Source organism: Tetrao urogallus (genome assembly GCF_951394365.1).
Source record: "Tetrao urogallus genome assembly, contig: scaffold_170, whole genome shotgun sequence".
Classification (NCBI taxonomy): Eukaryota; Metazoa; Chordata; class Aves; order Galliformes; family Phasianidae; genus Tetrao; species Tetrao urogallus.
In genome coordinates this window covers 1-22,368 of record NW_027639038.1, presented here as the reverse complement: position 1 = coordinate 22,368, position 22,368 = coordinate 1, and the positions used below count along the sequence as shown (strand labels likewise).

The window sequence follows — 22,368 nt, the reverse complement described above, 5'->3', positions numbered from 1 at the left end:
GGTCATCCTGAAACCCAGCAGTGGGCTGAGGGTCATCCCAAAACCCAACAGTGGGGCTCAGGGTTACCCCAAAACCCAACAGTGGGGCTGAGGGTCATCCCAAAGCCCAGCAGTGGGGCTCAGAATTGCCCCAAAACCCAATAATGGGGCTGAGGGTCGTCCCAAAACCCAACAGTGGGGCTGAGGGTCGTCCCGAAACCCATCAGCGGGGCTCAGAATTGTCCCAAAACCCAACAGTGGGGCTCAGGGTCATCCCAAAGCCCAGCGGTGGGTCTTGGGGCTCCCGCTCTCGCGTCCCCACACCATCGGGGCAGCGCTGGGCCCATCCCCGCCTCCTCCCCTCCCTCAGGGTGAGCCACCACCACCGCGTCAACCTGATGACGAGCGAGAACCTCTCCATCTGCTTCTGGCCCACGCTGATGCGCCCCGATTTCAGCACGATGGACGCGCTGACGGCCACCCGCACCTACCAGACAATCATCGAACTCTTCATCCAGCAGTGCCCCTTCTTTTTCTACCACCGCCCCATCCTCGACCCCCCCAGCGCCGCCCCGGCCTCCCCGTCGGCCTCCGTCCCCCCCCCAGGCGTCGTCCCCTTCGCCCCCGTCGCGGCGCAGCCTTCGCCCCCCAGGACCCCTCCGCCGTCGCCGCAGTCGCCCGTCCAAGCGCTCGTCGCGGCCCCGCTCCACGCGGAGCAGCATTCGCTGTGAGCCGGGCCGGGGGGGGGGGGGGGGAGGGAAGGGAAGGGAAGGGGGGGCGAAGGAGGGGGAGGGGTGGGAGAAACGAAGGGGGAGGGGGGGGGGGGAAAGGAAAAAAAAAAAGAACAAAAAAAGAGGAAAACAAAAGAGAGAGAGAAAAAAAAAAAGGAGACAACGAAAAAAAAAGAAACGACCGCACGCCTGGAGCTCGGCCTGCGCTCGGGGCGTCCCTCGCCCCTCCTCTCCCCTCCCAGGATGGACTTTGGGAGCTGGGAAGGGGAGGGGGTCCCCATTTTGGGGGGGCGGGGGGTGAGAGGAGCTCGGCGCTGGGCTTCGGACTCGGTGCGCTGAGCGAAGCCCGGCGGGTTGGGGGGCAGCCGAGCCCCCGCCGTCTCCCACGCGATGCCTTCAGCTGCTGCCCGGGGCTCTGCGGGGGGCGTGCGGCCGCATGGGGCTCTTGAGTCGGGGCTGAACGCCGGCCGGGATTCGCCCGGTGTCACCCAGCAACGCCTTGCGTCCAGCTGCGCTGTGGGGCGGCGCGGGGCTTTTTTGCAGCCTCCATTGAGGTCCGACGCTCGTTTGACTTTGAGCCGGCGCTGCTGCCGGGCGGCCTGCTGCTCATCCCCGTCGTCCGACGCCATCCGACGTGGCCCGGCGCTTCTCCCCATGGGATCCCGCGCGTTCCAGCGCTCGTCGAACGTCGTCCCGCTGCTGCGGTGTTTTGGTCCAACTCATCCAGGGTGGCTCAGCGCTCGTCCGGCCTGGGCCAGTGTGCGGCGTGCTGCGGCCCTGGGCTCCTCCCAGTGGGATCCAACGCGACCCGAGGGATCCAGGCCTCATCCACTGCGACCCACCGTGAGTTCGCACCGTTCTCATGTGTTCTGGCGCGGCCCAGGGCTCTTCCTGTGTGCTCCACCGTGGCCCAGGGATCTTCTGTTGGGATCTGATGTGATGCAACGTGGTCCAGCACAGCGCAGGGATCTTCTGTTGGGATCTGGTGTGATCTGATGTGATGCAACGTGGTCCAGCACAGCGCAGGGATCTTCTGGGATCTGGTGTGATCGGATGTGATGCAATGTGGTCCAGCACAGCGCAGGGATCTTCTGGGATCTGGTGTGATCTGATGTGATGCAACGTGGTCCAGCACAGCGCAGAGATCTTCTGTTGGGATCTGATGTGATGCAACGTGGTCCAGCACAATCCAGAGATCTTCTGTTGGGTTCTGATGTGATCTGATGTGATGCAATGTGGTCCAGCACAGCCCAAGGATCTTCTGTTGGGATCTGATGTGATCTGGTGTGATGCAACGTGGTCCAGCACAGCACAGGGATCTTCTGTTGGGATCTGATGTGATGCAACGTGGTCCAGCACAGCGCAGAGATCTTCTGCTGGGATCTGGTGTGATCTGATGTGATGCAACGTGGTCCAGCACAGCGCAGAGATCTTCTGCTGGGATCTGGTGTGATCTGATGTGATGCAACATGGTCCAGCACAGCACAGGGATCTTCTGTTGGGATCTGATGTGATCTGATGTGATGCAACGTGGTCCAGCACAATCCAGAGATCTTTTGTTGGGATCTGATGTGATCTGGTGTGATGCAACATGGTCCAGCACAGCGCAGAGATCTTCTGCTGGGATCTGGTGTGATCTAACGTGGTCCAGCACAGCACAGGGATCTTCTGCTGGGATCTGATGTGGTTTGATGTGATCCAATGTGGTCTAGTCCAGCGCAGGGATCTTCTGTTGGGATCTGGTGTGATCTGATGTGATGCAACGTGGTCCATCACAGCCCAGGGATCTTCTGCTGGGATCTGATGTGATCTGGTGTGATGCAACGTGGTCCAGCACAGCACAGGGATCTTCTGTTGGGATCTGATGTGATCTGATGTGATGCAATGTGGTCCAGCACAGCACAGGGATCTTCTGTTGGGATCTGATGTGGTCCAATGCTCATCCAGTGCAGTCCAACGTGAGGCCTGATGTGATCTGATGCAGCCCAGCCCTCATCTCATGCAATCCGATGTCATCCAGCGGGTGCAGCGCTCATCCAAGTGGTCCAGGTGAGCTCTGATGTGATCTGACGTGGCTCGAGTCTCTTCCAGCGTGGTCCAGGGCTCTTGTGATGGGGTTCAACACGGCCTGGAGCTCATCCTATGCCATCCGGCGTCGTCTGGTGCTCATCAACGCGTTCGATGTGATCCAGCGGTGCAAATTGAGTTCTGATGTGATCTGACAGTCATCTGAAGGGATCCAATGTGTCCCAGTGCTCATCTCACGTGGTCCAACGTGATCTGATGCAATGCAGGGCTCGTCCGACACGTCCCAACATCCATCCAACGCAGCCCAGAGCCCTTCTGATGGGCTTTGATGTGGTCCAAATTGAGTTCTGATGTGATCTGACAGTCATCTGAAGGGATCCAACATGTTGCAGTGCTCATCTCATGGGTCCAACGTGATCTGATGCCATGGAGGAGCCATCCAACGCATCCCAGCATCCATCCAACGCAGCCCAGAGCCCTTCTGATGGGGTTTGATGTGATCCAATGGTCCAAATTGAGTTCTGATGTGATCTGATGCTTCTGAAGGGATCCAACGCGTCCCAGTGCTCATCTCACGTGGTCCAACGTGATCTGATGTGATGGAGGAGCCATCCAACGCATCCCAGCATCCATCCAACGCGTCCCAGAGCCTTACTGATGGGTTTTGATGTGGTCCAAATTGAGTTCTGATGTGATCTGACGCTTCTGAAGGGATCCAACATGTTGCAGTGCTCATCTCATGGGTCCAACGTGATCTGATGTGATGGAGGAGCCATCCAACGCATCCCAGCATCCATCCAATGCGTCCCAGAGCCCTTCTGATGGGGTTCGATGTGATCCAATGGTCCAAATTGAGTTCTGATGTGATCTGAGAGTCATCTGAAGGGATCCAACATGTTGCAGTGCTCATCTCACGTGGTCCAACGTGATCTGATGTGATGGAGGAGCCATCCGATGCATCCCAGCATCCATCCAACGCGTCCCAGAGCCTTACTGATGGGTTTTGATGTGGTCCAAATTGAGTTCTGATGTGATCTGATGCTTCTGAAGGGATCCAACACATCCCAGTGCTCATCTCATGGGTCCAACATGATCTGATGCGATGGAGGAGCCATCCAACGTGTCCCAACGTCCATCCAACGCGTCCCAGAGCCTTACTGATGGGGTTTGATGTGGTCCAAATTGAGTTCTGATGTGATCTGAGAGTCATCTGAAGGGATCCAACATGTTGCAGTGCTCATCTCACGTGGTCCAATGTGATCTGATGTGATGGAGGAGCCATCCGACGCATCCCAGCATCCATCCAATGTGTCCCAGAGCCTTACTGATGGGGTTTGATGTGATCCAGCGGTGCAAATTGAGTTCTGATGTGATCTGACAGTCATCTGAAGGGATCCAGCGCGTCCCAGTGCTCATCTCATGTGGTCCAACGTGATCTGATGTGATGGAGGAGCCATCCAACGCGTCCCAGCATCCATCCAACGCGTCCCAGAGCCTTACTGATGGGGTTTGATGTGGTCCAAATTGAGTTCTGATGTGATCTGAGAGTCATCTGAAGGGATCCAACGCGTCCCAGTGCTCATCTCACGTGGTCCAACGTGATCTGATATGATGGAGGAACCATCCAACGCATCCCAGCATCCATCCAGTGCGTCCCAGAGCCCTTCTGATGGGGTTCGATGTGATCCAATGGTCCAAATTGAGTTCTGATGTGATCTGAGAGTCATCTGAATGGATCCAACATGTTGCAGTGCTCATCTCACGTGGTCCAATGTGATCTGATGTGATGGAGGAGCCATCCAATGCGTCCCAGCATCCATCCAACGCAGCCCAGAGCCTTACTGATTGGGTTTGATGTGATCCAAATTGAGTTCTGATGTGATCTGACGCTTCTGAAGGGATCCAGCGCGTCCCAGTGCTCATCTCATGGGTCCAACGTGATCTGATGTGATGGAGGAGCCATCCAACGCATCCCAGCATCCATCCAACGCGTCCCAGAGCCCTTCTGATGGGCTTTGATGTGATCCAGCGGTGCAAATTGAGTTCTGATGTGATCTGAGAGTCATCTGAAGGGATCCAACATGTTGCAGTGCTCATCTCATGGGTCCAACGTGATCTGATGTGATGGAGGAGCCATCCAACGCGTCCCAGCATCCATCCAGCGCAGCCCAGAGCCCTTCTGATGGGGTTCGATGTGATCCAATGGTCCAAATTGAGTTCTGATGTGATCTGACAGTCATCTGAAGGGATCCAACATGTTGCAGTGCTCATCTCATGGGTCCAATGTGATCTGATGTGATGGAGGAGCCATCCAACGCATCCCAGCATCCATCCAACGCGTCCCAGAGCCTTACTGATGGGTTTTGATGTGGTCCAAATTGAGTTCTGATGTGATCTGACGCTTCTGAAGGGATCCAACATGTTGCAGTGCTCATCTCATGGGTCCAACGTGATCTGATGTGATGGAGGAGCCATCCAACGCATCCCAGCATCCATCCAACGCGTCCCAGAGCCCTTCTGATGGGCTTTGATGTGATCCAGCGGTGCATATTGAGTTCTGATGTGATCTGACAGTCATCTGAAGGGATCCAACATGTTGCAGTGCTCATCTCACGTGGTCCAATGTGATCTGATGTGATGGAGGAGCCATCCGATGCGTCCCAGCATCCATCCAACGCGTCCCAGAGCCTTACTGATGGGTTTTGATGTGGTCCAAATTGAGTTCTGATGTGATCTGAGAGTCATCTGAAGGGATCCAACATGTTGCAGTGCTCATCTCATGGGTCCAATGTGATCTGATGTGATGGAGGAGCCATCCAACGCGTCCCAGCATCCATCCAACGCAGCCCAGAGCCCCTTTGCTGTGCCCCAGCCCTCCGCCCCCCATCACGGCACCTCACAGCTCCGACCCTGCACCCCCCTGGACCCCCCGCCGCCCCCCGACCCCAAATGGGGGCCGTCGCCCCCCCCCCTCCCCCCCCACGTTCTCCCCGTCGGAGGAACCGCGGCGCTGAGCACTTACACAGCGGGGAGCAGCCCAACGTTCTCCCATTTTGCGCTGGATTTGCTGGTTGATGATGATGATGATGATGATGATGATTTCCGTTTTCTTTTCCATTTTTTTTTTTTGTTTTGTTTTTAATTTTATTTTATTTTTATTTTTTTTCTTCCGGAAAACACTAATATGGGGGGGGGGGGGGAACAGAAAGCAACGACGGACGGGATTCGTTTTGGGGTAAAGAACCCAGGATTCGGGGCTGGCTTCCAACTGGATTCATGGTACCACTGGGGGCTCCTGCCTCCCTTCGCACTTTACGGCGCCGTTCCCCCGAAGCTTTGGAGGAAAACAGCCAAAATCTCCCCCCACCCCCCCCCCCCCCCAAAAAAAACCCCCAACCCACCGGGGGCGGAGGGGAGCCAGGAAACCTTCAGAGGGGCTTTTTTTTGGGGAGGGGGGTTTTGGGGGGGCTTTGGGTTTGGTCGTTTTTGTTGTTTGGTTTTTGTTGTTGTATTTTTGCTTCCGTTTCTCCGCACCGAAAGACAGGCGTTAAAACGGCCGCAGCTTTGGGTCATTTGGGGGCCAATTTAGGCTCATTTTGGGGCCATTTGGGCTCATTTTGGGCCCATTTTAGGCTCATTTTGGCTCATTTTGGGGCCATTTGGGCTCATTTTGAGGCCATTTTGGGCCCATTTTAGGCTCATTTTGGCTCATTTTGGGGCCATTTGGGCTCATTTTGGGGCCATTTTGGGCTCATTTTGGGCCATTTGGGATCATTTTGGGGCCATTTGGGGCTCATTTTGGGGCCATTTGGGCTCATTTTGGGGCCATTTTGGGCTCATTTTGAGTCCATTTGGGCTCATTTTGGGCTCATTTTGAGGCCATTTTGGTCTCATTTTGGGGCCATTTGGGCTCATTTTGGGGCCATTTGGGTTCATTTTGGGACCATTTTGGGCTCATTTTGGGGCCATTTGGGTTCATTTTGGGACCATTTTGGGCTCATTTTGGGGCTATTTTGGTTCATTTGGGGCTCATTTTGAGGCCATTTGGGCTCATTTGGGGGCCATTTTGGTTCATTTTGGGGCCATTTGAGCTCATTTTGGGCTCATTTTGGGGCCATTTTGGGCTCTTTTTCCCATTTCCCATTGGATTTTGGCAAAACTGCCCCAGCAGCCCCAAATTTGACCCCATGGCACCGAGCTGCGTCCCGCTGTTCCAAAAGCTGCATTTTGGTGCCTTTTTGCTCCGTTTTTTGGGGGGTGGGGGGGAGATTTGACTTTTTTCGGTCACTTCGCAGTGCCGGAAAAGAAAAATCGAGAAAAGAAGCAAAAATAGGCCAAAAAAAACCCATAGAATGGCCCCAAAAGGAGCCGGGCCCCAAAAGGAGCCAGGCCCCAAAAAGAGCCGGGCCCCAAAAGGAGCCAGGCCCCAAAAAGAGCCAGGCCCCAAAAGGAAGCTGGGCCCCAAAAGGAGCCGGGTCCCAAAAGGAGCCAGGCCCCAAAAGGAGCCGGGCCCCAAAAAGAGCCGGGCCGCAAAAGGAGCCGGGCCCCAAAAGGAGCCAGGCCCCAAAAGGAGCCGGGCCCCAAAAGGAGCCGGGCCCCAAAAAGAGCCGGGCTGCAAAAGGAAGCCAGGCCCCAAAAGGAAGCCAGGCCCCAAAAGGAGCCGGGCCCCAAAAAGAGCCGGGCCCCAAAAGGAGCCAGGCCCCAAAAAGAGCCAGGCCCCAAAAGGAGCCGGGCCCCAAAAAGAGCCGGGCTGCAAAAGGAAGCCAGGCCCCAAAAAGAGCCGGGCCCCAAAAGGAGCCGGGCCCCAAAAAGAGCCAGGCCCCAAAAGGAGCCGGGCCCCAAAAAGAGCTGGGCCCCAAAAGGAGCTGGGCCCCAAAAGGAGCCGGGCCCCAAAAGGAGCTGGGCCCCAAAAAGAGCCGGGCCCCAAAAAGAGCCAGGCCCCAAAAGGAGCTGGGCCCCAAAAAGAGCTGGGCCCCAAAAAGAGCCGGGCCCCAAAAGGAGCTGGGCCCCAAAAGGAGCTGGGCCCCAAAAGGAGCCGGGCCCCAAAAAGAGCCAGGCCCCAAAAGGAGCTGGGCCCCAAAAAGAGCTGGGCCCCAAAAAGAGCCGGGCCCCAAAAGGAGCTGGGCCCCAAAAGGAGCTGGGCCCCAAAAGGAGCCGGGCCCCAAAAAGAGCCAGGCCCCAAAAGGAGCTGGGCCCCAAAAAGAGCTGGGCCCCAAAAAGAGCCGGGCCCCAAAAGGAGCTGGGCCCCAAAAGGAGCCGGGCCCCAAAAGGAAGCTGGGCCCCAAAAAGAGCCGGGCCCCGCAGCCCCCCTGTTGCTGCTGCTCCAACCCCCAGCCCCCAAAACGGGGCAGAAGGCGCCGCTTCCCGTCTCCCCGACGCTTTCACCCGTTTCTCCCTTTCCTCTCGCCCGTTTTTTGGGGCAGGACGCCCATTTTTGGGGATTTTGAAGCTTCATTACCCCCTTCTCCCCTCCTCCCCCCGTGTTCTCCGTTCTCCTCGTTTCAGGTTGAAAATCCCCCCTTGTTTTGTTCATTGGTCGGGGCAGGAATCCATTCGTGCCCATCCGTTCCGTTTCCCCTTCAAGACACACTAAAAATTCAAAATAATGAAAAGAAATCCGGAGAAACGGCCCCAAAATTCCCCCCGCGCCCCCGAATCCCAGCGGGATCCATTGCCCCCATTTGGGGCCGCCCCCATTTTGCCCCCTTTTTATTTTGTTTTTGAGGGCTTTCGCCCCCCAAAATGGCGGCGTTTGGTGGCAAAATGGCGGCGTTTGGTGGCAAAATGGCGCCGTTTGGTGGCAAAATGGCGGCGTTTGGTGGCAAAATGGCGTCGGTCCCTCCGTAGAATTTTGCCTTTTTTTTTTTTTTTTTTTCTTTTTTTTTCTTTTTTTTTTTTTTTGGCTTCTTTTCAGGACGTTTTTTTAACACTCTGTGGGATTTGCGGGGCCGGTAGTGCATGAGAAGTGTGAACGCTTTGGGGCCGGAGGGGCCCCGGCCTTTTGACTGCTGAATTTAAAGAGAAAAAGAAGAGAAAAGGAAGAAAAACGAGGCCCATGTCGGCTGTGCTGTGATGCGACGGGGAGCAAAGGGGGGAACGGGGGCTGGAGGGGGCGATTGGGGGCTTTGGGGGCAGTTTGGGGGGTCGGGGGATGTGGGGCAATGAGGGGCTTTGGGGGAAATGGGGGGGAATGATGGGGGAAAATGGGGGGGTTTGGATGATGGAGGTCAGGGATAGAGGGGGAAATTGAGGGATAAGGGGGGGATTTGGGGGAAATGGGGGGATTTGGATGATGGAGATTAGGAATAGAGAGGGAAATTGGGGGATAATGGGGGAATTTGGGGGAAATGGGGGGGGAATGATGGGGAATTTGGATGAGGGGAGGTTGGGGGACTGGGGGGAAATTGGGGGATAATGGGGGAATTTGGGGGAAAATGGGGGGATTTGGATGATGGAGGTCAGGGATAGAGAGGGAAATTGAGGGATAAGGGGGGAAAATGGGGGAAATGGGGGGATTTGGGGAAAAATGGGGGGATTCGAAAGAGGGAAGGTTGGGGATGGGGGAGGTTGGGGGATTGTAAGGGGATTTTGGGGGGAAAATGGGGGAAAATGGGGGGATTTGGATGATGGAGGTCAGGGATAGAGAGGGAAATTGAGGGATAATGGGAGAATTTGGGGGAAAAATGGGGGGATTTGGATGAGGGAAGGTTGGGGATGGGGAAGGTTGGGGGACTGGGGGGGATTTGGGGGGAAAATGGGGGAATTTGGGGGAAAATGGGGGGGTTTGGATGATGGAGGTCAGGGATAGAGGGGGAAATTGAGGGATAATGGGGGAATTTGGGGAAAATGGGGGGATTTGGGGAAAAATGGGGGATTCGAAAGAGGGAAGGTTGGGGATCGGGGAGGTTGGGGGATTGTAAGGGGATTTTGGGGGGAAAATGGGGGGAAATGGGGGAAAATGGGGGGATTTGGATGATGGAGGTCAGGAATAGAGAGGGAAATTGAGGGATAAGGGGGGAAAATGGGGGAAATGGGGGGGGAATGTTGGGGAATTTGGATGAGGGGAGGTTGGGGATGGGGGAGGTTGGGGGACTGGGGGGAAATTGGGGGATAATGGGGGAATTTGGGGGAAAATGGGGGGATTTGGATGATGGAGGTCAGGGATAGAGGGGGAAATTGAGGGATAAGGGGGGAAAATGGGGGAAATGGGGGGATTTGGGGAAAAATGGGGGGATTCGAAAGAGGGAAGGTTGGGGATGGGAGAGGTTGGGGGACTGGGGGGCATTTGGGGGGAAAATGGGGGGATTTGGATGATGGAGGTCAGGAATAGAGAGGGAAATTGAGGGATAATGGGAGAATTTGGGGGAAATGGGGGGAATGATGGGGAATTTGGATGAGGGGAGGTTGGGGATGGGGGAGGTTGGGGGACTGGGGGGAAATTGGGGGATAATGGGGGAATTTGGGGGAAAATGGGGGGATTTGGATGATGGAGGTCAGGAATAGAGGAGGAAATTGAGGAATAATGGGGGAATTTGGGGGAAATGAGGGGATTTGGGGAAAAATGGGGGGATTCGAAAGAGGGAAGGTTGGGGATGGGAGAGGTTGGGGGATTGTAAGGGGAAAATGGGGGGAAAATGGGGGGAAATGGGGGGATTTGGATGATGGAGGTCAGGAATAGAGAGGGAAATTGAGGGATAAGGGGGGAAAATGGGGGAAATGGGGGGGAATGATGGGGAATTTGGATGAGGGGAGGTTGGGGATGGGGGAGGTTGGGGGACTGGGGGGAAATTGGGGGATAATGGGGGAATTTGGGGGAAAATGGGGGGATTTGGATGATGGAGGTCAGGGATAGAGGGGGAAATTGAGGGATAATGGGGGAAATGGGGGGATTTGGGGAAAAATGGGGGATTCGAAAGAGGGAAGGTTGGGGATGGGGGAGGTTGGGGGATTGTAAGGGGATTTTGGGGGGAAAATGGGGGGAAATGGGGGAAAATGGGGGGATTTGGATGATGGAGGTCAGGGATAGAGGGGGAAATTGAGGGATAATGGGGGAATTTGGGGGAAATGGGGGGGGAATGTTGGGGAATTTGGATGAGGGAAGGTTGGGGATGGGGGAGGTTGGGGGACTGGGGGGAAATTGTGGGATAATGGGGGAATTTGGGGGAAAATGGGGGGATTTCGATGATGGAGGTCAGGAATAGAGGAGGAAATTGAGGAATAATGGGGGAATTGGGGGGAAATGGGGGGATTTGGGGAAAAATGGGGGGATTCGAAAGAGGGAAGGTTGGGGATGGGGGAGGTTGGGGGATTGTAAGGGGATTTTGGGGGGAAAATGGGGGGAAATGGGGGAAAATGGGGGGATTTGGATGATGGAGATCAGGAATAGAGAGGGAAATCGGGGGATAATGGGAGAATTTGGGGGAAAAATTGGGGGATTTGGATGAGGGAAGGTTGGGGATGGGAGATGTTGGAGGATTGTGGAGAATTTGGGGGGAAAATGGGGGGAAATGGGGAAAAATGGGGGAATTTAGATGATGGAGGTCAGGGATAGAGGGGGAAATTGAGGGATAATGGGGGGATTTGGGGAAAAATGGGGGGATTCGAAAGAGGGAAGGTTGGGGATGGGAGAGGTTGGGGGACTGGGGGGCATTTGGGGGGAAAATGGGGGGATTTGGATGATGGAGGTCAGGAATAGAGAGGGAAATTGAGGGATAATGGGGGAATTTGGGGGAAATGGGGGGAATGATGGGGAATTTGGATGAGGGGAGGTTGGGGATGGGGGAGGTTGGGGGACTGGGGGAGGTTTGGGGGGAAAATGGGGGAATTTGGATGAGGGGAGGTTGGGGATGGGAGAGGTTGGAGGATTGTGGAGAATTTGGGGGGAAAATGGGGGGAAATGGGGAAAAATGGGGGAATTTAGATGATGGAGGTCAGGGATAGAGGGGGAAATTGGGGGATAATGATGGAATTTGGGGAAAAAGGGGGGAATTTGGGGGAAAATGGGGGGATTTGGATGAGGGAAGGTTGGGGATGGGAGAGGTTGAGGGACTGGGGAGAATTTTGGGGGAGTTTGGGGAATTTGAGGGCAAATCGGGGGGGATTCGGATACGGCAGTTTAGGAATGGATGGAGAAAATGAATTGTCGGCAAATTTGGGGGAATTCGGGGAAATCTGGGGAAAAATTGAGGGATTTCGGGAGTTTGGAGGATTTGGGGAAGCGGGGGGATTTGGGGGGGGAAATTTGTTGGAATCTGGCTGGGGGAGTTTGGGGATGTTGGGAGAAATGGTGGGATTGTGGGGGAATCTGGGAGAAATTGGGGGAGATTTGGGGGGGAATCGGTGAATTTCAGGAATTTGGGGCAATTTGAAGATTTTGGAGGATTGGGGGAGTTGGGAAGATTGAGAGAAATTGGGGGAATTTGGGGAATTTGGGGTCGGTTTTAGGGTCAGTTAAAGGAAAATCGGGCAAAAACGGGCCGGAACGGGCTGCCCCCATACGCCACGCCCCCTTTAACAAGCCCCGCCCCCTCGGTAAGCCCCGCCCCACCCGATAGGCCCCGCCTGTTGAATTAACCCAGCCTCTCCCGTAAGCCCCGCCCCCTCGGTAAGCCCCGCCCCCAAGACGCCTCCTGCTGAAAGGCTGTGGCGGAAACTGAGCTTTATTGGTGTGATGACCCGGAACCGGAAGTGTGCCCGGGCTCGGAATGGGAGCCACACCTCGAAGTGCCTCCACACGCGGAACCGGAAGCGGTCTCGGAGGCGGATCCGGGCCCGAAGGCGCCCATGCGGACGGTGCTCGGCAACCGCAGCATCTGCAGCTGGCGGCGGCCGCGGCGCAGGAGGAGCTCCGAGCGGAGCCGATCGCGGGGCGGCACCGCAGCGCAGCGGCGGAATTCGGAACGGATCCGCGCAGCGAAACCCGGGCGGGAGGCGGCGGCGCGAAGCAGAGCGCGGTACAGAGCCAAGGCCTCCCGGCGGAGATCGGCCCCGGCCATTGGGGCGGCGCGCTGCGGACAGGGAGCGGCGTTAATTACAGTGATTAAGGCGTAATTGGCGTGCGGGGGAGGGGGAGGAGGGGCCGCACTCACCGCTGCGCTGCGGCGCCGCTGCTGCGCTGCGTCACTTCCGCTTCCGCCGGCCTACGCGCCGGTTGGCCGAAAATGCCGCCGCTGATTGGGTGAGGGAGAGGGGGCGGGGCTAACTTCGAGGCTCCGCCCCTGAGGGGGCGGGGCCAGCGAGGGGGAACCGGCGGCTAAACGGCGCGAAGCAGCGCGGAAAAAAGGGGAAAAATGTTAAATAAAACTGGGAGAAAATGATTAAAAACGGGTTAAAAAAAAAGGGGGGGGGAGAAGAAAAGAGGGAAAAAGAAAGAAAGGAGGCAAAGGGAACGGAAAGAAAGGGGAAAAAGGGGAGAAAAAGGAAAAAAATGGGGAAATGGGAGGAAATGAAGGCAATGGGGATTTGGGGCTGCAGAAAATGGGGCAAAAAGTGGTGATTTGGGGCTGCGGCCGCGATGGGAAATGGGATTTTGGGGGCGGAGGGGGGGAAAGGAGGGGGGTTGGACCCCCAGACTCCAATTTGGGTCCAGAAATGGGGATTTTGGGGCCGCAAACGGCTCCATTTTGGGGTGAGAAACGATGGTTTTTTTAGGGGCCGGGTTTTTGGGGGACCGAGCGTCGGCCCCAGCAAAGTGCTGATATGGGGGGCATTGGGGGGACGGAAAACAACCATGAAACTCAAAATCGCCGCTCGCCAGGACAAGAAGGGAGCGGAGGCGGAAGCTGATCCAAAATCCCGGTGTTTTGCCCCCAAATTTTGCCCCTCACAGCTCATCCAAGCCGTCGTCCTCTGCAGGGAAATCCCCGACGGTGACGCGCTGCGGCCGCACGAAGGCTCCGTAGGGCTCAGGGCACTCGAAGTAACGGCGGCCACCGACGCTGCGGGGACATTTGGGGACATCTGGGGACATCTGGGGACCCCTAAGGACCGTTAGGGACGCCTGTGGCACGTTGGGGTCATCTGTGGCAGTTTGGGGACCCCTACGGGCACTTGGGGACGTGTGGGCATTTTGGGGACAACTGTGGCCATTGGTGGTCACCTATGGACCCTTGGGGACACCTTTGGGCACTTGGGGACCGCAGGGGACCGCAGGGGACACCTCTGCCATCATGCTGGGGACCAGCAGGACCCTATGAGGACCCCAGGGGGCCATTTGGGGACCTCAGGGGGCCCTTGAGAGCCCCAGGAGACATTTGGGGACCCTAGGGGACGCCCTACAAGGACACAGGGAGCCATTTGGAGACCCCAGGGGCCATTTGGGGACCTTTGGAGACCCCTGGGGACACCTGTGCCATCACACTGGGGACCAGCAGGACCCTATGAGGAGCCCAGGGGGCCATTTGGGGACCTCAAGGGACCCCTGGGGACATCTGGGGACAACTATGCCAACCCACTGGGGGCCAGTAGGACCCTATGAGGAGCCCAGGGGGCCATTTGGGGACCCTAGGGGCCATTTGGGGACTGTAGGAGACACCCTATGAGGACCCCAGGGGGCCATTTGGGGACCTCAGGGGACCTTTGGGGACATCTAGGGACACCTCTGCCATCCCACTGGGGGCCAGCAGGACCCTATGAGGACACAGGGGGCCATTTGGGGACCCCAGGGGCCATTTGGGGACCTTTGGAGACCCCTGGGGACACCTCCGCCATCACGTTGGGGACCGGTAGGACACTATGAGGACACAGGGGGACAAATGGGGACCCCAGGGACCATTTGGAGACCCCAGGGGCCATTTGGGGACCCCTGGGGACACCTCTGCCATCCCACTGGGGGCCAGTAAGACCCTAAGAGGACATAGGAGGCCATTTGGGGACCTTTGGAGAACCCTGGGGACACCTGTGCCATCACATTGGGGACCAGCAGGACCCTATGAGGACACCGGGGGCCATTTGGGGACCTCAGGGGGCCCTTGAGAGCCCCAGGAGATATTTGGGGACACCAGGGGCCATTTGGGGACCTCAGGGGACCCCTGGGGACATCTGGGGACGCCTATGCCAACCCACTGGGGGCCAGCAGGACCCTATGAGGACACAGGGGGCCATTTGGGGACCCCAGAGGACCCTTGGGGGCCCCAGGGGCCATTTGGGGACCTCAGGGGCCATTTGGGGACCTCCGGGGACCCCTGGGGACATCTGGGGACGCCTATGCCAACCCACCGGGGGCCAGCAGGACCCTATGAGGAGCCCAGGGGGACATTTGGGGACCCTAGGGGACATTTGGGGACTGTAGGAGACACCCTATGAGGACCCCAGGGGGCCATTTGGGGACCTCAGGGGGCCCTTGAGAGCCCCAGGAGACATTTGGGGACCCTAGGGGACGCCCTACAAGGACACAGGGAGCCATTTGGAGACCCCAGGGGCCATTTGGGGACCTTTGGAGACCCCTGGGGACACCTGTGCCATCACACTGGGGACCAGCAGGACCCTATGAGGAGCCCAGGGGGCCATTTGGGGACCTCAAGGGACCCCTGGGGACATCTGGGGACAACTATGCCAACCCACTGGGGGCCAGTAGGACCCTATGAGGAGCCCAGGGGGCCATTTGGGGACCCTAGGGGCCATTTGGGGACTGTAGGAGACACCCTATGAGGACCCCAGGGGGCCATTTGGGGACCTCAGGGGACCTTTGGGGACATCTAGGGACACCTCTGCCATCCCACTGGGGGCCAGCAGGACCCTATGAGGACACAGGGGGCCATTTGGGGACCTCAGGGGGCCCTTGAGAACCCCAGGAGACATTTGGGGACCCCAGGGGCCATTTGGGGACCCCTGGGGACATCTGGGGACATCTGGGGACGCCTCTGCCAACCCACTGGGGGCCAGTAGGACCCTAAGAGGACACAGGGGGCCATTTGGGGACTGTAGGGGACACCTATGAGGACCCCAGGGGGCCATTTGGGGACCTCAGGGGACCTTTGGGGACATCTAGGGACACCTCTGCCATCCCACTGGGGGCCAGTAGGACCCTATGAGGACACAGGGGGCCATATGGGGACCCCAGGGGCCATTTGGGGACCTTTGGAGACCCCTGGGGACACCTCCGCCATCACGTTGGGGACCAGCAGGACCCCATGAGGACACCAGGGGCCGTTTGGGGACAGCTGGTGACACGCAGCGCCCCCTACCTGCCGTCGTGTTTCCCCACGGGCTCATCGTAGCGGACCCCCACCCAATGGCCGGGTTTGAAGTCGGTCAACCCTGCAGGGAAGGGGAGGAAAAAGAAGACGGGGGGGTCGGCTGAGTGCTGTGTCCCACGTTGTCCCCCATAGGACAGAAAGGGACAGAGGGGGGGTCGGGTGAGCGCTGTGTCCCCTGTTGTCCCCCATAGGACAGAGGGGGGGGTCGGCCGAGCGCTGTGTGCCCCACTGTTCCCCATAGGACAGAAGGGGACAGAGGGGGGGTCGGCCGAGCGCTGTGTGCCCTGTTGTCCCCCATAGGACAAAGGGGGACAGAGGGGGGGTCGGCCGAGCGCTGTGTCCCCCATTGTCCCCCATAGGACAGAAGGGGACAGAGGGGGGGTCGGGTGAGCGCTGTGTCCCCTGTTGTTCCCCATAGGACAGAGGGGGGGTCGGCCGAGCGCTGTGTCCCCTGTTGTCCCCCATAGGACAGGGGGGGGGTCAGCCGAGCGCTGTGTCCCACGTTGTCCCCCATAGGACAGAAGGGGACAGAGGGGGGGTCGGCCGAGCGCTGTGTCCCCCATTGTTCCCCATAGGACAGAGGGGGGGTCGGCTCTGGGCGCCACCCGGTTCCGTACCCACGTAGGCGATGGTGCCTCGGTGCCGGGGCTGCCCAGGGATGCTGACGAGGCAGCGGCAGCCTGGGCTCATGGCGGCCGCCAGCTCCGCTTCCTCTGCCCTCCGCCGCTCCTCCTCTGCCCCGCGTTGCTGCTCCGCGTCCGCGTCGAAACGGCCCCAGCGGCGCCGGCGCAGGAAGGAACGGACCGAGTCTGTGGGGACAACGGGGGACAATGGGGGGACGTGGCTGTGGTGGGGCTGAGAAGCCTTGGGGACGTTTAGGACCCCTGGGGACAATGGGGGGCCGTTGGGACGCTTAGGACAGCTGGGGACAATGGGGGACACGGCTTCTGGGAGAGGAGGACACGATGGGGACAAAATGGCACCACTGGGGGGGATGGGGGGGGGTGACACAATGGGGACGGAGTGGTGGCACTGCTGAGGGGGGGGGGCAATGGGGCCAGGGGGTGGCACTGCTGGGGGGGGGGCAATGGGGCCAGGGGGTGGCACTGCTGGGGGGGGGGCAATGGGGACAGGGGGTGGCAGTGCTGGGGGGGGGACACGATGGGGACAGGGGGTGGCAGTGCTGGGAGGGGGGGGCAATGGGGCCAGGGGGTGGCACTGCTGGGGGGGGACAGGATGGGGACAGGGGGTGGCACTGCTGGGGGGGGGACACAATGGGGACAAGGGGTGGCAGTGCTTGGGGGGGGGACAGGATGGGGACAGGGGGTGGCAGTGCTGGGGGGGGGACACAATGGGGACAGGGGGTGGCACTGCTTGGGGGGGGGACAGGATGGGGACAGGGGGTGGCACTGCTGGGGGGGGACACAATGGGGACAAGGGGTGGCAGTGCTGGGGGGGGGACAGGATGGGGACAGGGGGTGGCACTGCTGGGGGGGGGGACACGATGGTGGCACTGCTGGGGGACATTGAGGGACAGGAGCGGCACCGGGGTGACATGAAGGGACAGGAGGTGGCACTGGTGGTGGGGGGGGGACAAAGAGAGTGACAGTGGGGGGGGGGGGGGACACAATGGGGACAGGGGGTGGCACTGCTGGGGGGGGGACAGGATGGGGACAGGGGGTGGCACTGCTGGGGGGGGACAGGATGGGGACAGGGGGTGGCAGTGCAGGGGGGGGGACAGGATGGGGACAAGGGGTGGCACTGCTTGGGGGGGGGACAGGATGGGGACAGGGGGTGGCAGTGCTGAGGGGGGGGGGGCAATGGGGCCAGGGGGTGGCAGTGCTGGGGGGGGGACACGATGGGGCCAGGGGGTGGCACTGCTGGGGGGGGGACACAATGGGGACAGGGGGTGGCAGTGCAGGGGGGGGGACAGGATGGGGACAGGGGGTGGCAGTGCTGGGGGGGGGGACACGATGGTGGCACTGCTGGGGGACATTGAGGGACAGGAGCGGCACCGGGGTGACATGAAGGGACAGGAGGTGGCACTGGTGGTGGGGGGGGGACAAAGAGAGTGACAGTGGGGGGGGGGGGACACAATGGGGACAGGGGGTGGCACTGCTGGGGGGGGGACAAGATGGTGGCACTGCTTGGGGACAAGATGGCCAGGATTTGTGAGTCTGGGGGTGGTGGCACTGCTGGGAAGGGGGGGGGGGGGACACAGGACAAGTGTCACAGCAAGTGGGGACAATGGGGACACAATGGGGACAAAGGCTCTGTGCTGCTGGGGGGTTGGGGACAGCGGGGGGGGGGGACACGGGGAGGGGGGGAAGGGGACACGTTTGTCACCTGTGCGTTTGTCGTAGTCGCTGTCGGCCATCTCGTATTTGGGGACCTGGGACACGTCTTCAAACTGCCCCATGCGGCCACCGCTGCGGTCAATGACCTGTGGGGACAATTGGGGACAAGTGGGGATGGGGGGGGGGGAAGGAGTTGGGGGGACAAAGGGGGAAATGAAGGGAGGTGGGGTTGGGGACAGCAGGGACGGGTTGGGGACATTGGGAAGGGGGTTGGGGACACCACAGATGGGGTTGGGGACAGCAGGGTGTGTTGGGGACATTGGGAAGGGGGGTGGGGACACCACAGATGGGGGTTGGGGACAGCAGGGACGGGTTGGGGACATTGGGAAGGGGGGTGGGGACAACAGGGACGGGTTGGGGACATTGGGAGTGGGCTGGGACACACTGGGGACACCAAAGATGGGGGTTGGGGACAGCAGGGACGGGGGTTGGGGACACTGGGAAGGGGGGTGGGGACACCACAGATGGGGGTTGGGGACACCAGGGATGGGTTGGGGACACTGAAGATGGGGGTTGCGGACAGCAGGGATGGGTTGGGGACACTGGGAAGGGGGTTGGGGACACCACAGATGGGGTTGGGGACAGCAGGGACGGGTTGGGGACATTGGGAAGGGGGGTGGGGACACTGGGGACACCAAAGATGGGGACTGGGGACACCAGGGTGTGTTGGGGACACTGGGAAGGGGGGTGGGGACACTGAAGATGGGGGTTGGGGACAGCAGGGATGGGTTGGGGACACTGAAGATGGGGGTTGGGGACACCACAGATGGGGTTGGGGACAGCAGGGATGGGTTGGGGACATTGGGAGTGGGCTGGGACACACTGGGGACACCAAAGATGGGGGTTGGAGACAGCAGGGACGGGTTGGGGACACTGGGAAGAGGGGTGGGGACACTGGGGACACCAAAGATGGGGGTTGGGGACAGCAGGGACGAGTTGGGGACACCACAGATGGGGGTTGGGGACACCAGGGATGGGTTGGGGACACTGGGAAGGCGGGTGGGGACACTGAAGATGGGAGTTGGGGACAACAGGGATGAGTTGGGGACATTGGGAAGGGGGGTGGGGACACTGGGGACACCAAAGATGGGGGTTGGGGACAGCAGGGACGGGTTGGGGACACTGAAGATGGGGGTTGGGGACACCACAGATGGGGCTGGGGACAGCAGGGATGGGTTGGGGACACTGGGAAGGGGGGTGGGGACACCACAGATGGGGTTGGGGACACCAGGGTGTGTTGGGGACATTGGGAAGGGGGGTAGGGACACCAAAGATGGGGTTTGGGGACAGCAGGGACGGGTTGGGGACACTGGGAAGGGGGGTGGGGACATCACAGATGGGGGTTGGGGACAGCAGGGATGGGTTGGGGACACTGGGAAGGCGGGTGGGGACACTGAAGATGGGAGTTGGGGACAACAGGGACGGGTTGGGGACATTGGAAGTGGGCTGGGACACACTGGGGACACCAAAGATGGGGGTTGGGGACAGCAGGGTGTGTTGGGGACATTGGGAAGGGGGTGGGGACACCAAAGATGGGGGTTGGGGACAGCAGGGATGAGTTGGGGACATTGGGAAGGGGAGGTGAGGACACTGGGGACACCAAAGATGGGGTTTGGGGACACCAGGGTGTGTTGGGGACATTGAGAAGGGGGGTGGGGACACTGAAGATGGGGGTTGGGGACAACAGGGACGGGTTGGGGACACTGGGAAGGGGGGTGGGGACACCACAGATGGGGTTGGGGACACCAGGGTGTGTTGGGGACATTGGGAAGGGGGGTAGGGACACCAAAGATGGGGGTTGGGGACAGCAGGGACGGGTTGGGGACATTGGGAAGAGGGGTGGGGACACTGGGGACACCAAAGATGGGGGTTGGGGACAGCAGGGACGGGTTGGGGACACTGAAGATGGGGGTTGGGGACACCACAGATGGGGCTGGGGACAGCAGGGACGGGTTGGGGACAATTGGGGACAGCTGGGGACAGTTGGGGACAGTTGGGGGCAGTTGGGGACAATTGGGGACAGCTGGGGACAGTTGGGGACAGTTGGGGGCAGTTGGGGACAGCTGGGGACAGTTGGGGACAGCTGGGGACAGCTGGGGACAGTTGGGGACAGTTGGGGGCAGTTGGGGACAGTTGGGGACAGTTGGGGGCAGTTGGGGGCAGCTGGGGACAATTGGGGACAGTTGGGGACAGTTGGGGGCAGTTGGGGGCAGCTGGGGACAATTGGGGACAATTGGGGACAGTTGGGGACAGATGGGGACAGTTGGGGACAGCTGGGGACAGCTGGGGACAATTGGGGACAGCTGGGGACAGTTGGGGACAGTTGGGGACAATTGGGGACAGTTGGGGACAGTTGGGGACAATTGGGGACCCACGTGCAGCCCGCAGCCGTCGCTGACAGGGAAGGCGCCCAGCAGGGCATCGTCCGGCTCCAGGCGGGCCAGCAGCTCCCCGCCGGCACCGCGCAGCTCCAGCTCCATCCAGGGGGCTGCGACCCCCACCACCAGCTCCAGCTTGCGCTGTGGGGACAAATGGGGTCCTATAGGGTCAGATATGGGGCCTATAGGGTCCCCAGAGCCCCATGGGGTCCTAAAAGGTGTTATGGGGTCCCCAGAGCCCCATGGGGTCCTATAGGGTCTTACAGAGCGGCTCCAGTTCCATCCAGGGGACTGCGACCCCCACCACCAATTCCAGCTTGCACTATGGGGACACACGGGGTCCTATAGGGTCAGATAGGGGTCCTATAGGGTCCCACAGAACCCCATGGGGTCCTAAAAGGTGTTATGGGGTCCCCAAAGCCCCATGGGGTCCTATAGGGTCCTGCAGAGCAGCTCCAGCTCCATCCAGGGGGCTGCGACCCCCACCACCAGCTCCAGCTTGCACTGTGGGGACACAGGGGGTCCTATAGGGTCAGATATGGGGCCTATGGGGTCACGGAGGGGTCCTACAGGGTCCCACAAAGCCCCATGGGGTCCTAAAATGTGTTATGGGGTCCCCAGAGCCCCATGGGGTCCTATAGGATCCTACAGAGCAGCTCCAGCTCCATCCAGGGGGCTGCGACCCCCACCACCAGCTCCAGTTATCCCATTATCCTCCATTGTCCCCCCATTAAAGGACCCCAGACCCCATTAAGATCCCATTAAACGACCCCGGACGCCATTATCCTCCATTATCCCCCCATTAAAGGACCCAGGCCCCTTTAAGTCCCCATTAAATGACCCCAGACCCTATTATCCTCCATTGTCCCCCCATTAAAGGACCCCAGACCCCTTTAAGTCCCCATTAAACGACCCCAGACCCCATTATCCCCCATTATCCCCTCACTAAAGGACCCCAGGCCCCTTTAAGGCCTCATTATTCCCTCTTAAAGGACCCCAGACCCCCTTAAGGACCCGTTATCCCCCATTAAAGGACCCCAGACCCCTCAAGGCCCCATTAAGGACCCCAGGCCTCTCAAGGCCTCTCAAGGCCCCATCGCCCCCCATCGCCGCCCCCCCCCCCAGGAAGGCCCACCACCTCTCAGCCCCCCCCTTCAAGGCCCCCCCGCCCCTTTAAAGGCCCACCTTCAGCTCGCCGATGCTCAGCTCGGTGCCGTAACGCCTCAGCGAGGAGAAGGCGCTGAGGCTGCTGCTCACCGCCAGCGATACCGAGCCCGGAGGTCCGGACCCGGTGCTGCTCAGGCCCGGCCCCAGTTCCGCCATCGCCTTCATCTTGCGGCCCCTCCGCCGCCCCGGCTCTTCTGGAAGCTTCGGCCCGCCCCTTTGAGCCCGCAGCCAATGGGAGGCGGCGACGAGCCCAACCGAAGGCGTGAAAGCCAATAGGGTGCGACAGTTGGTGCTTTTGGTCCGCCTCGCGGAGCTTCAAGCCAATGGGTGGCGAGGAGTAGTGGCCAATGTGGGGAAGAGCTGGAAGGTTCGGCCCGCCCCGCAGGGCTGATGGACAGTGAGAGCCGACCAACAGAGTGACAGCTCGAAGCTTCAGCCCGCCCTTTTCGGGATGATGGATAATTGGCTCGACCAATAAGACGAGAATATTCTGGTAGATGGGTGGAGCTCGGCCAATGGGAGGCGAGGGGGC

General features: G+C 59.6%; 1 protein-coding gene across 1 annotated transcript; it reads right to left on the bottom strand.

Moving 5' to 3' along the window:
* Positions 1 to 13,560: 13,560 nt before the first annotated feature.
* Positions 13,561 to 22,001, bottom strand: TBCB (tubulin folding cofactor B; the record flags this gene model as incomplete). Its single annotated transcript, XM_079550911.1, has 6 exons — positions 13,561 to 13,675; positions 15,923 to 15,995; positions 16,552 to 16,743; positions 18,281 to 18,377; positions 20,667 to 20,810; positions 21,855 to 22,001. The coding sequence occupies 6 exons, from the start codon at positions 21,999 to 22,001 to the stop codon at positions 13,561 to 13,563; spliced, it is 768 nt and encodes a 255-aa protein (XP_079407037.1).
* Between the last annotated feature and the right edge of the window lie 367 nt (positions 22,002 to 22,368).